Source organism: Lepidochelys kempii, chromosome 3, assembly GCF_965140265.1.
Source record: "Lepidochelys kempii isolate rLepKem1 chromosome 3, rLepKem1.hap2, whole genome shotgun sequence".
Classification (NCBI taxonomy): domain Eukaryota; kingdom Metazoa; phylum Chordata; order Testudines; family Cheloniidae; genus Lepidochelys; species Lepidochelys kempii.
Window position 1 is genome coordinate 97,102,890 of NC_133258.1, and position 17,930 is coordinate 97,120,819.

Here is a 17,930-nt window from a genome sequence, read left to right on the forward strand (position 1 = left end):
TCAGCTTACTGGCTTTTGTGAATTCCTTTCTTAGACTGCTAACTCCCCCAGTACAATGCATGAGGAGCCTGGGCTCCTAACTTGGGGTGGGAGTTCCACTGGGCAGCAGGCCACCGAAAGTTAGGCACTGCAATACTCAGCACGGCAGTGCCTAAATTCCTCTGAGGATCTAGCTCATTGGGTCTTCAGGTCTTTCATCCTCACCATTACGCAAAAGCACCAATTTGGAGTAACCCAGTCTTGCAAACTGGGAAAAAGATATAATGTGGAAGAACTGTCTGAACAAGGGCATCATTTCCCACTTTGTCAAGGATGTGGGCTTTGCCTCTTTTCTAACACTAAAGCAAAGCTATAACCTGACACCCTCAGCAGAGCGGCAGTATTTACAACAAAAACACTTGCTAACTACAGATTGGTCCAGATGCCCTAGGACTGTCAGAAGAATTGGGAATCTTGGAAATGTTTCATAAACTCCCCAGGCCCATGTCCACTATGTCTACTTTACTAATTAAGAGGAACTCGACTGGTTTGGGGTTATTTGTGAAAGAGTGAGAAGGTGGTTATCACAGGCCTTAAAATGATCCTAGTGGCAAGGCATATTACAGAATGTTTGCAAGATGCGGGCCTTGTCCTCTGATGTTGTTAGTGCTGTAAATAAGGAGAAAGGAACCTTGGTGCACATGCTATGGGACTGTCCAATAATCAGGGAAAAGAGGTGGACACAAGAGTGACAACAGTGCTTGGCTTCAGCAACCAAACCTCAGCTGAAAGTTATATCCTAGGTTATGTACCTGCTGTGCTGGGTTGAACTCCACCACAAACACTTTGGTTCTTGAGGACCGCAATGATTACGAAGCAGATGGTTTTATAAATATGTAGTAGGCTTATACCCAGATTAGAGCAGTGGTATTTTGACCTGGCTGAGTAGTGAAAGAAAGACTATAGGTGTATAAGAATAAGAAAGCTTACAGATGTAGAGAGTAATTATGTGAATTTGAAATTTGTCCCCCATTTCTAGATACATTTGGATAAAGAATACCGAGATAGCTCAAATAATATCAGACTTCCTTTCCACCTGACATCTCCACTGTTCCCCTCCCATTTCCCACCTCCCCATTCCTCCCTATTTATGTACATCTTTTATTATTATTATTATAACCTCCACCATAACATCTTACATCTGTGTAACATTGTCTGATTTTGTATTGCAGCTTTGACAAGTTGTGAAGTTGTGTAACTGCATAATTCTATTGGCAATCCCATGAAATGTGCAGTATTGGGTGATATAAATAAACTGTAAGTCATTTACTATTCTGTATTTTTTATTATTTGTTTCTTTACGAAAATTAATGAAAAATTAATCACAAAAAAGTTACGTACAGGGGCAAGTTAACAAACAATTTCCAAAAGCAAATGCTAGAATTCCAAAGAAAGGCAACAGAAAGCAAAAATTGCTGTCTTATTTGAAGTTATTTGTGCTAGTGGAGTCCTTCATCTCTAAAAACCATCACTACAATTAGCGTCCTGGTTTGCGTTCTCAGCAGAGAGGCCAAGAATTGATTGAAGACGGAAAACAAACTACCCTGTCACCTTAGTGGTTGTCCCACCAAAACTGATTTGAGGCACATTGGCAGCAAGTTCTGGGGAAGTGTACTTTCCTGCCTGGGATGCACTTGTTCAGTTGATGAATAGGCTTTATTTCTAGTACAGTCAACCCAGCACCTTCACAAACGAATAATTCAAAATACAGCAAGAATATAGACTTCCACTTCATTCCGAGAGGGTAACAGTTCAATTCCCAGCACAGAATTTACCTTTAATTTCACTAATCTCCATTCTACCTGTGATTGGAACAGCAAAGGATCCACTGGGGATTTCTCTCTGTGGTAGTACACCAAATATGGTTCCATGATATGCAAGCTAGGAATGTGAGTGCAAGTTTAAATGAACAAATTCTTAAATGGTTCAAATAAACACCTGCTTTAGTGGAGGCTTTGTTTGCAAAAGATCAAAAACATTTTCCTTATGCATTGACAGTTAATCATTTGCGTTTTGTGCTTTGAGCCAAGGCCTGCAAATTGGCAGGCCCACCCCAAACGGTTCCAAAAATGTCCTTCTCCGCCCACAAGGCAGCTTCTAGTTGTAGCTCTCTTCCTGCTGTGACCACCTTTTTCACAGCCTGAATCACTTCGGCCGGAGCCTTTGTATATTGATTTAGCCATGCTTGGGCTTCTTCTAAAGATCTGGTTTCATCTGAAGAAGGCAAAGTTTCCTCAGCCAGCCCGAGATGCACTGCTCTCTCAGGATCCACTTTGAGAGCGCCACTTAGCAGCTTCAGGGCAACGCCACTGCCAACGATTTGTACTAGCCTGGCCGCTCCACCCCAGCCTGGTACTAAACCCATTTGCTTGTGGACAAATCTAATCTCGCTTCCTGGAGTCATTAACCTATCAATGAGAAAAAAATATTCAGTATTAACCTCTACACGTGATGTATATGACCCACATTAGAGTTGAGCAATGTTTACTATTTTTTACCCCAAAAGTAAAGTGCAACTGGATAGTGTGCTTATCACATATATTGTCCAGCTGCTTAAGCATCTTGTACCTGGAATCTCCTAATGCCAGACAGGAACCTATCTAAGCACCATGGGCTTGAGCTCCCACTGACTTCAGCTCGAGTTGTGAGGGCTCAGTAGGGCTGTCCTTAGACATACACGGCTGCGTAGGGCACCCGAAAATTTGGGGTGCACCTGGATCTTAGTGTCCACCCTCCTGCCTCTTCCTATCCCTGTTCTGACCCTTCCTGCAGGCTCCCACCACAGCTGGCTGCTGCAGCCTGGTAAGTCTTCCTCTGGAGGGGATCTAGTAACTTAAAAGTAAAAATGATTACTTTATGAAGGCTTAAGAGTACATTTAAAATATAAAAATCAGCTTAGAAATACTGATTAAGAAAATGTAAAACAAAGAAGAGCTGCATGATGTATTCTATAATATGTAATTGCTGACTTGCCCTTACTACAAAGTTTTTGCAAATAAATCTCTGACAAACTTCAGGATATATCAAAAAACCTGTGACTGACATTTTTTATTCCCAAATTTAGTGCTTTTAATTAGATACTTTCTGCATGTCCAGTCTTCACCATCTGGCATGCAATAGAAAGCATGCTCCATTTTCTTTACAAAGAAATTGCAGAAAAGCGTTTTTTTCAAATGTCATTTGCTTCATTTGGGTTCAGGGATTTGGCTGGAAGGGGAATGATCAGGGAGGGGGAGGGAAGAGAGGAGGGAGACAGTGGGGAGAGGGCAGGGCCAGAGTATGGGTGGGGCCACAGGCAGAAGAGGTGGGTTGGGGAGATAGCCTCCCCAAGCGGCAGCTTCACCCACCGCCCATGAGAGCAGGTAAGAGTGGGTCGGTTCCCACACACCCAGCATGCACTGAAATCTCCTTAGGCAGGGGCCGTATTCACAGATCCAAATGTGCTGGCGCAGTGCATTCTGTGTGAGGGAGAGGGTATGTGGGGAACTGTGACTCTCTGCCGCCATGAAACGGGCCAGATGGCTTGGTATCCTTTGCTGCCTCGTCCCTTCCCCTCCCCCTGGCTGTGAGCCCGGGCTGCCGTCAGTCATAGGGGCACCATTTTAATAATACTGCGTAGGGCCCCATAAATCCTAAGGACGGAACTGGCGCTCAGCACCTCTGAAAGTTGGAAATCAGACCCTATATCCTTCGGCTGCTATCACACAGCCCTGGTAAAACTCCCTTTGCTGGATACTAGCAAGACTATTGTGTTCCGGTCCCCACCATACTCGGCCCGTGTGCCCTTATGCTTCCCATGATCTGACTAGGCTGCACGACTGTCTCTTTTCTTGGCCTCTATGGCACACTTCCTAGTTACAGGCTCACTGTTACCCTTTCATAGAAATGGGACCACATGGCCCAATTACCCAAGGCCAGTGCTGATTCCCCAGACTCCCCAGTAGCTTGAGTTCGCCCTTTCCCAGAGCTCCAACCTCATGGGCACTCTGGGTTTATAGGTCACCTCTTCAGGGACACATGATAGCATTCTTCAGACTTAGTTGAGGGTCCTCAAAGGAGCAGCATCCCCACTCCTGTTCAAAGCTTCTCCTCTCTTCCCCTGCTCTGCAACCTGTTCCCTTCCTCCTCCGCTGGCCCCAGAGATAAAAAGACCGCATGCTGCTCTCTTCCTCTGTCCTGCCCAAGTGTCTGTGAGCCCCTCTGAGAATCTCAGGGCACGTCTATACTACAAATTTACATCAGCACAGATGCACTCGTACAGCTGTGCCGCGTCTGATGAAGCCACTCTAAACAGATGGGAGACAGCTCTCCCACAGAGGCACCGACTTTCTAATGTGCCAGGGGGTGCTCCCCTGGCTCCGCCCCAGGCTCTGCCTCAGTTCTGTGGCTTTTAAGAACCAGGGTTAACACCTGAATTCTTTGTTCTCTCATTTAGGGATTTCCCCCTTTCCAAATTTCAGCTTTGTGTAGAAACCTGGTTGGTCTAGTTTCCCTATGCTTCAGTCATCCCATTGTCCCAAGGTGCTTTCACTTGAATTGGAGCCATTGTTCCTGGTCTGGGAGATACCTGAGACAACCCTGACAGCAGGTCATAACCACAAAGGTTAATCCAATTTGGAAGTGGATTAAGCTAAAGCAAAAAGTTGCTTAATGATGAGGAATAAATGTGGCTACATGGAAAGCTCGTGTGGAATAGCTATTTCACTACAATTCCCTGTGAGGTTATGCCCTTATTGGAGTCAACATATCTTCCTTGCTGCAGGGGCACATGTCACACGTACAGGAGGGAAGAGGGCTGGAGTTGAAAACTTTCATACAAAGTCAGCCCTTTCCTCTACAGCGATGGCATTCCTCTTGCTGCTCTGAGCATTGGCCAATTGGATTGGGATTATTCAAGAGCTGTATGAGGTGTTTCTTTTGCCACAGACTGAGTATTTTTTCTGGAGTATTCCCAGCCCCTGCCCATCCAAAATGGGAGTAGTCCAGCTAAGGACTAAATCTGACTCCCCTGCGTCACAGCAAGATACTCTGAGGGCTGGTAATGCTTCCCTTGTCATATAGCTGGCCCAGGGAATGCTATACTCAGATTACTGGGGCCGTTTACTTACAAAAACAATTTAAAAACCCTCTGTGGTTACATTACCTAGAATGTTTTATATGAGATTTTACCTCAGGACAAGAAATTTATAATGCAGTGATTTTTGGAGTCTTTGATCAATTTTGACGTAGCGGTGTGCAGCGGGAAGCATGTCATACAGTAGAAATATGAAGTACTACACTAAAATAATTCATCTAGTCAGCAAAGCATTTGATCAGCAGCTTGCAACCCTCACTTTGATTTTAATGACAGAGGTCGAGATGCTGTTAGAATTCAATCCTCCAGGGTAAGAGTCTCCTCTAAAAAGCAAATTGGGACAAATTATCCTTTTACACCTGCATGTTGTTGTATTCCTTCAGTCTCTGTCTGCCCTACCTACACTTTCAATTCATTATCCTGGTATTCTGTAAAGAGATTATCCAATCATCCACAGATTTTTCTGAAATTTGACCATATAACCCTACACTCAATCTATCAAAATTGACCCTTCTTCTCACAACAGATAACCGCATGAGATTCATCCTAAAGAAAGTGAGTCACAATTTCACCTGCTTTTCAGTTTTAACTGAATAATTAGTTAGGTTTCTAAAGGGATACAGAAACCTTGATTATACATTCAAATTATACATTATACATTCAAATCAATCAACAGCTTCCAGTTATTAACATTTAGCAGGTTTTCAAACTATAGCAATACTATGGATGTCTGACAGACATGACTTCCCTGCTCTTTCCCACAAATGCTCAACTATATGAGTAAACCCCCTCCCTTTTCTGGACAGCCCTTTGTGTTTTTGCTCTGTGCAGAGAAGAAATAAGAAAATTATGCATTACAACTACTGCTGCTTCACCATTGGGGACGACAGGAAGCAAAGCAGGTCCATTTTACTTGTAACACCAAGTGAGAATTCTACTGTGAAAATATTGTAATGTTGATATACAAAAGGTTTCTCCTACAGAGTTTTGCTGATTATCTAAGGGGAAGGCTGGTATTATTAAACAAACAAAGCAAAACCAGTTTTGCTCTTCTTGAAAATCTTCTGGTCACAAATATTCATTTGGCTGAAAATGATAATGGTAACCACTCAAAATCAAACTATGCCAAAAGTTTAATTTACAGAGATATATATTTTTAAACGCTTTCAGCAAACCTCCCCCTCACGGAGGGATATTTTTAGCTGCAAGTTCCTCAAGCAGTTCTACAATCCCAAATTCTGGATCAATGAACAGAAGGTTCTGCAAAGTCAGGTTCTCTCCTGCTTGCAATACACAACTCACAAAGGTGAGCAGCTGAAATCTAGAGTCTTGAAAGAAAGGGACAGGTCTCAGCTACTATTTTAATAAACCAACAGGACAGTGCAGTCCTCATAAATTCTTTCAAGTGATTAAAATAATAGCCTCATTAGCAAGAGTTAAATAAGTTAAAATGATATCCAAGAACCCCCTCTCCCCCCAAAAAAAATGAAAAAAAGAAAAAAAAAAGAAAAAGAAAAAAGTTCTACCTGACAGTCCCTAGTACAGAATGTTTTGGGCACTTCTTCTAAACATCTGGGTCAAAGTAATAGGCTTACTGCCAATATGAGAAATCACATTCATGTTACACTTTAAGTTAAGTGTTCTTACAACTCCTTTCCCATGACCCTACAATGTTTCCAGTTGTTGAATTAATCCATAATATATTTTCTTTAAAGTCCCAAACAACATTTCAAGTTTAAAGTTTAACTTGAAATAATTTATATGAAATAAGCAATGGACTTGTTTCTCTCCCCGATCCCCCAGTAGGATCCTAATATGGAATGTGCAGATTAATAAGAATCAGGGACAAAATTTCCAGTGGCTCTTATTTAATGCCAAACTTAACAAAAGATGCCCAGTTTTCAGAGGTGAGCAAACAGAGTCCAAGTCCATGATGAGGCAGTTACAGACAAGATCATAGCTTAACAATAAGGATTATTTAGAAGATGATTCTCATAGAAGTTGATTGTATTTGGGGTGATGTGGTCACATTTCTTTGAACACGTGAGAAGGCAGTCAGCTGCATTCAGCACCTTCTGATGTCTGGAGAATTGGGGTTTGTGGGACAATAGAGAAGGGAGTTGCAGTAGCTGAAGTAGGAAGAGCTGAAGGCCTGGATGGAGGATTTCAGCGAAAGTGGAACTGAGGCAATGGTGTACACAACCAATATGGCAACTGCACTCATAGGCAGATTTTCAGACAAAGAAGATTATAGGAGGAGTCGGAGTTATGGATTTGTAGTCATTACAGCTGATTCATGCTGCCAAGTAGATCTCATTAGCTCCAACCTTGACTCTCTTTCTGAGGGAAAAGGAACTAGTACTAAGGTAAAGTCCTAGGAACAACCAAGCTTGGAAAGAAAATTTAGAATGAAGTTTATGTTTTGCTGTTATTTAAATCTTGATTAAAACCAAACTCTGAGAACTGAATATATTGGAATTCTAGACAATGTGTGTATAAATTGTTCCAAGCAAAATGGGCATTTAACCTGTTTACAACAAAATTAAATGAATACTGGTAGTTCAGGGAGAAAAAAATCCCATCCTTAACACTGCTGTGATTATTTAAGCAGCAGTCAAATGTACCAGACCAAGGAAAATAACAACATTTTCAGGGAAATGCTTCCTGGAACTCCGAAGAATCTGAAACTTCTAAAGCTATAAACTGGCTCTTTGATAATTTGTCAGAAAATTGTACTAAGAAACCTCCCAGGGTTTTTAACAAATGTGCTGTGATGCATGGATGTTCAGTGAAATTTTAAAATTGTGCACTGACTTTTTAGGAATATGTACATGGTTAAAATAAATCAGCTGACCTATGGAATATTAAACAAACAGCTAAAGTTACCAGAACCCATGCCTAGATTTAACCAACATTCCTTTTCCTGAAAACGTCCACTTTCGTGACTTTTTGGATATTTTTGGCCCCCAACCCTCCCCCAGGAAACGTACTGCATCTGGTTAAAAGTACTTTATCAGATTGGACTTCCAAAGAAGAGCTCATGAATATGCGAATGCCCTTTGTTAAATTCATGTCATGTTCTGCCTTGTGAAAAGAGCTACTATTTCAAATAAAAAGCATCTTGTTTACCTAAACACTGATTCTGATAGAAATACAAGCTGAAATCCTTACACAAAGCAAAAAGTTTTCAAAGAAGCTAATTTAGTGTGTTCTAACATTATGAAACCTACTCTTGGAAAAGCTTGCTTCAGAATACTAATGTCTTTATAGCTTTCTTGGGAGCAAAGAATTATGTTTTATGATTCACATTTTATACCATAAACAATAATACATTAAGCTACATATTTCACAAGAAATACAGAAATAAAAAACACCATATACATGGAACTTGGCTGATTTAACATTGTTAATAAGATATTAGCATTATATGTTTCCTGCTATGGGACAGATTCTACCACTATCTCTCTCACAGAAGAGAAGGATCACTCAGCAAGTAAGTCCCTCTTTAAATCAATGGTAACATTTATGAGGCAAGGTACTGCTCACCCAAAGTAATGATACGACAACTGGGTTCCTTGTAATTTTAATTGTGCAATATGAATGTTACATTTAACAATTGTTTTAATTGTTTAATTTCCTTTATTTCTTTTATAAAATGAATAGAATTGAGTGGTGCTTAGTTGATCCCAATTAGATTTTTACACCAAATTCAGGTCAATGTTATGAGGACGGGCAATTTCCCTCCTTTACTGTTGCTGTCATCTGGCTGAAGACAGTTTCTCTGAGGCTGGATTAACAGGGCACTGGCACATCTATCCACATTGTGACTGTATGATCTTTGGGGGCGTGTGTGTTAGGGAAGGAGATAAGACAGAGGGCAAAATTTTCAAAAATGCCTAAGCCCTGGTCTACACTGGAGGTGGAGGGGTCGACCTAAGATACGCAACTTCAGCTATGCAAATAGCGTAGCTGAAGTCGGCGTAGCTTAGGTTGACTTACCTGGCCGTGAGGACGGCGGCAAGTCGACCGCTGCCACTCCCCCGTCAACTCCGCTTCCGCCTCTCGCGAGCTGGAGTTCAGGAGTCGACGGGGAGCGCATTCGGGAATCAATTTATCGCGTCTAGTTGAGACGCGATAAATCGATCCCCGATAGATCGACCACTACCCGCCGATCCAGCGGGTAGTGAAGACCTGCTCTAAGTGACATAGGAACCCATTTTCAAAAGTGATTTAGGGCTAGATTTCCAAAGGTGTCTGGGTGCCTAAGGATGCAGATAGGTGGCAACTGGGATTTCCAAAAGTTCTTCAGCAGGTTAGACTCCTAACTCCCATTGAAGTCAATGAAAGACAGGCACTATGGTGCTTACAAATTGCTACTCGCTGTTGCTGCCTAAGGCAGCAGTTATGTTCCTTGAGACTACAAATTTGTGCAAATCATCATGTCTTTACTATTAGTTGTCCCTCACCTACCTCCATTTTGTCTGTTTATTCATCTGATGCATCGTGTCAATCATAGATCGTTAGCTTTCAAGGGCCCCAATCTTGTAAAGATTTATGTTGTGATTTACTTTATGAATAGGGCTTAAAAGAAGCATGTGCTTAAGTCTCTGCAGTCCTGGGGCAGGGAATTGTCTTCATTTTGCATATTTTTTGTAAAATGCATTGATCGGGGCTTTTAGGTGATTCGACAATAGATAATCATTCATGTTTTTCAATGAGTGCTACAATCTCATGTAAAATTGCAAATGCACAGTGACTCACGCAGGGTTTGGGAACAGCAACTTCCAGACCTGTCAAGTTGGCTGGGGAAAATGTGCAATAATGTCACAAAAAGTCAAGCTTCATTAGACTAAACTAAAAATCTTTGATGCCCAATGAGCACATGCATGCGCACACACACACATACACATATATATTTGAGGTAATTCAGTTTAAAACAGTAGTGAGGGGACACTAGAATTTTGTTTCTTATTACAGAGATAAAAGTATTTATTTTCCTCAGTTTCCATCACATAAAAAAGATGAAGGGATTTTGTTCAAACTTCAGAAACCAACTTCAAGCCTGGTCTACAAACTATTTTTATTTGAATTAACTATGTTGGTTAGGGGTATGATTTTTTTTTTTTAATTGAAACAGTTTTACCTGTACCAGCCCTAGTGTGGACATTGTTATACCACCATAATGGTGCCTTATACTGGCATAGCTTCTTCCTCTTCTCTGCTGGAATAGGATATAGCAGTGTAAGCACCTTTATAATGCTATAACTGCATCCACACTCGGGGGTTGTCCCACATTAACTATACGGGTATACTTAAAGTGGTACAACTTGTGTGTGTACACAAGGCCTCTGGATAGATAACATACAGAGAAAAATTTAGTTGAGTAGTGAATATTTCAGTAATTTTGAAAATGGAAACAGTTTTGCAACTTCCAATTTTAGCTTGTACAATTGCCAAGATCTATAACTTAAAAAAAAAAAAAGGAAGGAACAGATAGTTTACTTGAGAAAACGAATAAACCTCTTTGTTTTCAATGTCCTTAACCTCCTCTTTGACCCAGGTGTTGCCACGGACTTCAGTGAAGCCATTATTTCACCCCCAATATCACAGAATCATGGAAACATAGAAAAATACGGCTGGAAGGGACCTGAGAAGTCATCTGCAGTAGATTCTGTTTCTCTCTCGAACCCCCTATCCCAATCAAGATCTTGCCTTTGTTATTCATTAAAATCCCACCTAGTGCTTCTGCATAGCTGTTATTTAGTTGTACTGGATTGGGGTGTTGGAAAGTGATGGAAGATGGATCCACAGCTACAGCTATTAGGAAAATTATGGCAGAATATGAAAGGAATTCCAGCTGCCCACTTCCTACAAACTACTTGACAGTGATTATAATTGTACAGTGTATCAAAACTGCATTGCTGCAGTAAGACTAGAGAATATTAAATTGTTTTTAGAAAGCCAAAAGATGCATTCTGTACTACCAGATGGGACTTACTTATATTACATATTGTTCAGAGTGTCAAATTAAGGTTAAGGATATTTAAAGCAGGTACATTTATAGATCCATTGATATAAGGAAAAAACTTATCTTAGGTCCTCTTAAGTGTATGCTCCTGTCAATGCTTTATATGTCAAATATTTAGAACTGGGGTCTCATTTTTCTAAGAGCTCTATAGATACTTATAAAGACATGGTTTAGTCTAGTTTCAAGTGGCTTAAGTGAAATGGCTTCCACCTTTTCCTCTGGGAGGCTATTCTAAATTCTCATAGAACTGATTGCCAGGAGGTACTTTCTGATATCCAGCATATATTTTCCTTTGCTCATTTTTATACCATTACCTTTGCTTATAAGTGCCTCTCTGGACTGTCCTAAGCCCCTCCATTTAGGCATTTATGTTTTTCCTCCTTTAGATGCACATGGATAATTCCCACTGATTTCAGAGGGAGCCACCTGTGTTATCCCTTTGCTCCTTGTGCCAGCAAACTGTTTTCACATCCCTGTTAAACATCATTTAACTTAATGACAAATATACAGTTATTTTAGTCTCTTGGTCCCTACTCTGCCTTCAGCCTCTTAATAATTAAAGCCCTGTTCCTTCAGACCGCTTCATGCTGACAAACCCCTGCGCAGCTTGCAGGACTGGAGCCTCGTTTGCTATCCCCTGAATTCCAACTATTGGCATCTTTCCAATATTGATGCACCAAAAACTGTACGCAGTTCCCCAGTACTACAGTCCAGGAAACAAGTGCTTAAAAAACGATCCTTGATGTAACCTTTCATATAACGTTAAAAAGAAATGGGGACTTAGCAAATTTTTTTTACTTATGGCAACGGATTCCTCAGCTTGGGTACATTTTAAGGGTACAAAAATTCAGCTGCTAGGTAGGGACGTAAGGTGATATGCAATGTATCATACTTACATATCAGAGAGGGGAAGTTTGAACTAACCCTTCTGTAATGTAGAGAATTAATAGTTAAAGTCACTGCAGAGGCGTATCTGAGGGTATTCACTGAGTAACAGACATAAACCAGAGCCCAGAGTGCAGATGAGAGAGGTCACGTGGCAGAAGAAGCACTAAAGGCTGAGCTCTTTTTACCCTAAAATGAAGACCTGTTTAGTTTATTTGTGTTGTAGTCTGAATAACACTGAGGTAGCATCCTGTTCACAGATATCTGATCCCATCAAGTGAATGAAGAGGTGCTCCCTTGTTTGCCCAGTGTGGGGTGCTTGGCTTGGCTTCACTGGTGGTTATGTTCTTTCCCCCCCATCAGGAGCTGCAGTCTGGAACTACTAGGTAAAGTATCTCTCCTGTTTCTAATGTCAGGAAACCCAAACCTCTCTTCCACACATGGTATAGTTACACAGCAAGTGCGCAAAATTACAAATGTCCTGGGGTTCACGGATATGAGTCCTGGTGCATTCTAGGAATCCATATGCAGATGTCATGGATTTATTAATTCCTCAGATTTCTACAATAACTGGTGGTTTTAGCGTATTAGTAGAAAGCCATTTCCCTACAGGTTGTAAGACAGTGATCAGCAGTGGAATAGAATACCTTAAACATGACATGTCCCACAGAGACAACCATTCAGTCATTGTCACCTGTCTGGAGTCTATTCAACAAGATTTTAATCCTACCTGAAATCACATGCTGTGGTAAATTCTGCTCCACCTCCCAGAGCTTTTCCTTGAACTACTGCAACACTAATCAGAGGCAGCCTACACAAGAGAGAAAGACAGAGAGGATTTTTGTACCCAGAGTGTATATTTTTAATACCAATGTACAAATAATGAATGGACTCAAGCATTAAATTTCTGCAGTAAATGCTCAGTAAACAGAAGTCATATCATTCAAATGCCTTCGATCTCTTAATCTGTGCATGTAAACAGAACAAAACTGATCCCTGCAATATTTATACCATTCTGGAACACCAAGAGAACAAAGCATCTAACGGAATAACTGATTTTTTAGACAAAAGAAATGCAGTAGATCTAATCTACCTGGATTTCAGTAAGGCATTTGATACAGTGCCACATGGGAAATTATTAGTGTATTATTGGAGATGATGATGATTAATATGAGAACTGAAAGGTGGATAAGGAACTGGTTAAAGGGGAGACTACAACGGGTCATACTGAAAGGTGAACTGTCAAGCTGGAGGGAGTTTACTGGAGTGGAGTTCCTCCAGGATTGGTCTTGGGACCAATCTTATTTAACATTTTCACTCACCACCTTGGTGCAAAAAGTAGGAGTGTGCTGATAAAATCTACGGATGACACAACGTTGGGAGGTATTGCCAATAGTGAGGAGGACTGGAATATCATACAAGAAGAACTGGATGACCTTGTAAACTGGAGTAATAGAAATGGGATGATATTTAATATTTTATGCATTTAGGAACTAACAACAAGAATTTTTACTATAACCTGGGATGTATCAGTTGGAAGTGATAGAGGAGGAAAAAGACCTGCATGTATTGGTCGATCACAGGATGACTATGAGCTTGCAATGCAATGTGGACATGAAAAAGGATAAAGCAATCCTAGGATGCATCAGGTGAGGTATTTCCAGTAGAGACAGGAAAGTGTTAGTAGCATTATACAAGGCACTGGTAATACCTCAGCTGGAATACAGTGTGCAATTCTGGTCTCCTGTGTTTAAGAAAGTTGAATTCAAACTGGAACATCTGCAGAGAAAGGCTACAAGGGTGATCAGAAGAATGAAAAACCTATCTTACAAGAGGAGACTCAAGGAGCTTGGCTTGTTTACCATACCCAAAAGAAGGCTTAGGGAAGATATGACTGAACTATATAAATACATCAGAGGGATAAATACCAGGGAGGGAGAGAAGTTATTTAAATTAAGCGCCAGTGTTGACACAAGAACATATGGATATAAATTGGCCATCAACAAGTTTAGGCTTGAAATTAGATGAAGATTTCTAACCATCAGAGGGGTGAAGTTCTGGAACAGCCTTCCAAGGGAAGCAGTGCGGACAAAAAACCCAACTTGTTTTACAACTGAGCTTGGTAAGTTTATGGAGGGGATGGTATGATGAGATTTGCCTTCAGTGGCACAGGGCCTTCTACAACTGCTAGTAGCAAATATCCCCAGTGGCTGGTGATAGGACACTAGATAGGGAGGGCTCTGAGTTACTACAGAGAATACTTTCCCAGGTGTCTGGTTGGTGTGTCTTGCTGACATGCTCAGGGTCCAACTGATAGTCATATTTGGGGTTGGGAAGGAATTTTCCCTCAGGTCAGATTGGCAGAGATCTTGGGGGGATTTCGCCTTCCTCTGCAGCCTGGGGCATGGGTCATTTGCTGGCTTAAACTAAATACTCTGGAATCTGAAGTCTTTAAATCATGATTTGAGGACTTCAGTAACTCAGCCATAGGTTGTGGGTCTATTACAGGAGTGGGTGGGTGAGGTTCTGTGGCTTAGAATGTGCAGGAGGTCAAACTAGATGTTCATGACGGTCCCTTCTGGCTTTAAAGTCTATGAGTGTCACCTTCACTAGTGAAACAATCCACTGTGCTACTGTGAAACGTATCTGCTAATGAATGATACAAAATATTGTTAATTATTTATCTAGCCACGTAAGTGCGTATAGTGCCCTAGAGACAAATAAAAGACCTTCCAGTACCCCAATGCGCGTAAGTGGGGACCTAACATGCTCACAGATAGTTACAAGCATTGGAAGTGGTGGTAAGAGAAACAGAGGACGTGGGTTACAACAGAAAGGTCATTTTGGTTTTGTTGGAAAATAACACGCGCATCTGTCAAGGCTGATGCCCCACTCTGGCACTTCGAATGCAGAAGGTGGGGGCCCGCAAGGACTCTAAAAATTAATACTGGCCACTCCAGGCTTGTATTAAACTTCCAAGGTTACAGCTTTTCTTTGACCTTGAATTGGTAAATGCTGCCACGACCCAAGTGCAAAACCCCTTTGAGAACCTAGGAAGGCACACTTGGGAATTCCTTCCTGTGGGGTACCCTCAAGCCCTTTCCTGCCCCCCCTCCAGGGAAAAGCTGAGAAGAAAAACAAAGGAAATCAGCTGTTGCCACCAGCTAATAAAACAACATGTGCATAAACCTCTTAGGACACAAAAATCCAATTCTGTTCTTAAAAAAGGTAAACTTTATTAATAAAAAAAGAAGAAAATACATCTCGGACTTAGGCTTTTGCTAGATTAAAAAAAAACTAGAATAATTAAGCATCAAGAATATCTCTCTTGAGGTCCAGCTTAAAGGTTACAAGCAAAACAAAAGCACTTGGGGTTAGCACAGAGGAATCCACAAGCCATAAAGAAATAAAAGGGATAAACTTAATCGTGTCTTCCTAGACATTTCCTGATCTACTTACATATCTGGGGTTTCAGATGAGTAGTTTCTAGGTATGATACTAATAATTTTTCATACCTGGCCCAAGCTTTTCACAGCATAACTGCTCCCTGTCTGCCTCTCCCCAAGAACAACGACAGACAGACAAAAGGGGAGTCTTGTTTCAATTTTAAAAAGTTCTAGCCTTCCCACTGGCTCTTTTGGCCAGGTGCCCACTCGCTTCCTTTTATTTATGCATAGCAGTGAGACTTTTTAACCCTTTACAGGTAGAGCACTTAGAGAATAGCTACTAAGAGGGATTTTATAGCTACTAGCTGGCTGGGTGTTCATAAAAGGGAACTACCCCTCCCCCCCTTTCATTTATCACAACATCTTGAGGATTTCGGTTGAGAGTGCTTTACATGAAGGCTGGGATGACTTTTTTAAAATACTGAATTTGATGCACTTCCCTTTTCCACCTGAAGAAGCCTGGTCTATGGGGCCTCTGTGGCAAAAAGTCTGCCATTAAGAAATGGTGGTGGGGTCAGCAACAGTAGATTACTGGATGACTTCAGATCAGAGTATAGAAAGTGGGCAGGGCTGGATGAGGTGGAGTGTGGCTAGGAACCTAAAGAATGCTGTGATTCAGAATGGTTTCTAGGCAGCCTCTGCCTGCACGTCTCCTATAGAGTCTCATTTATAAATGAAACTGCCCTTCACTGGCAGAACTCCTGAAGGGCAGAAGCAGTTTGCAGCCTTTGTGACTGCTGTATCTGCCTGTACCCGCTGGGGGGAGTCTCGTCCCACTGTTACTTCAAGGTCAGTAATACTTTCATTAATCACACTAACCAACTTGAGGTCTACCAGGAAATTGAAGCAATTGGTCAATGCCAGTTTACATTTCTACACAGTAGGTTGTCTCTAATTGCCAGACTAAACGTAATTCAGTGAGTTAATGGACAGTTTATTGTGAGGTTAAACAAGAAACCTAGATGCAAAAATAAACTTCAGAATTCTCCATCATGGGTAGACAGGGAATAAAACCACAGGAGCAGGAACAATTTTCAGCCCCCAACTGTGCCTAAGAAACATCCCTTAGAGAAGCATTAATGCCTGTATGTCTCGTATTCACAGAGACGAGGCACCAGGAGCTTATTGGAGAAGAAGGATGGTCTTGTAGTTAATGCACTCAGATGGAAATCAGAAAATATGGGGTCAATTCCTAGGTCTACCACAAACTTCCTGTGAGATTTTAGGTAAATCACTTAATCTCTCTGTGCTTCAGTTAAATAATATCTTTATGCCACCATTTGTCTGTCCTGTCTATTCTGATGGTATTAGAATATGCAACATGCATAGAATCATAGAATATCAGGGTTGGAAGGGACCTCAGGAGGTCATCTAGTCCAACCCCCTGCTCAAAGCAGGGCCGATCCCCAATTAAATCATCCCAGCCAGGGCTTTGTTAAGCCTGACCTTAAAAACGTCTAAGGAAGGAGATTCCACCACCTCCCTAGGTAACGCATTCCAGTGTTTCACCACCCTCCTAGTGAAAAAGTTTTTCCTTATGGAGTCCCAGTTCTGCCTGAGACCTCTAAGCAGTGCTGTGATACAAATAACAGGTCTACGATCTCCTGGGGAAGGTTAGCGAAAGATGGGGAGCATGGCCGTTAACCCATCTCAATGCTCTCTCATATATCGTCTGGAAATATAGAACCCTTTTATCTTCCAAGTGCCCCCAACAGACATCTTGAAAAATGTGAATGACAAATAAAGGACAGAAACAATCCACAGCACAGACTCATTAGAAATACTATTTCTTGATTTCTAAAGGTATGCTACAAACAAAAGAGAACAAAAACCAAGTATGAAAAACTATCAGTGGTAAAAGTGAACTACTATACCCCTCATCTGCACGTGTTCCTTCCATAAAGTGGCTGACCTAAAAAAATAAAATAATGCACCTATATAGGCTGTGTAAGTTTTGCCTTCCCACTTTTGAAAGCTCACCAGCCTCCACTGAGTTAACTATAGAAAATGTGAAGACCCAGATTTTCAAAGTGACTTCAGCCTGCTCTCCGAATATAGGTCTGCAATTTTATCTGTGCAAATTTTTGCAAAACCTAAAACTCAGAGTTGTACGTGCAAATCAGATGTAGAGACACACATGTCACTACCCAATTTGTACACACAAATATGAGATTTTAGGCTCCAAAAGCTTGCACTATTATAAACTGTATATGTAAATTTAGAGACCACTTCTGAAAATGTAGCCAGAAATTCATTGCAGTCCTTGCATGATTTCTTCATGGAGAAGAAGAAAGAGAAAATATTACCTCTTGAGTCTGGTTAAGGTGCTTTGCATAAACATGCACATGTTCATTCCATCCTATAAAGAATTAAAAAAAAAAAAAAAAAGATTAAAACCACCCTAAAATACAGTAAAGGTATAGAAAATTCTTTTGCTCTCTTAAGGCCCTGATTCTGA

General features: G+C 41.2%; 1 protein-coding gene across 2 annotated transcripts in view; it reads right to left on the reverse strand.

Moving 5' to 3' along the window:
* Nucleotides 1-1,329: 1,329 nt before the first annotated feature.
* The window catches only part of ECHDC1 (ethylmalonyl-CoA decarboxylase 1), a 35,914-nt gene continuing 19,313 nt past the window's right edge, over nt 1,330-17,930 (reverse strand). For both annotated transcript variants that reach the window (XM_073337247.1, XM_073337248.1), the window contains exons 4-6: nt 17,779-17,831; nt 12,757-12,837; nt 1,330-2,447 (exon numbers count right to left, since the gene is read on the reverse strand). In XM_073337247.1, coding sequence (XP_073193348.1) covers nt 2,042-2,447; nt 12,757-12,837; nt 17,779-17,831 — 540 coding nt within the window. In that variant the 3' untranslated portion in view covers nt 1,330-2,041. The remainder of the gene's footprint in view (nt 2,448-12,756; nt 12,838-17,778; nt 17,832-17,930) is intronic.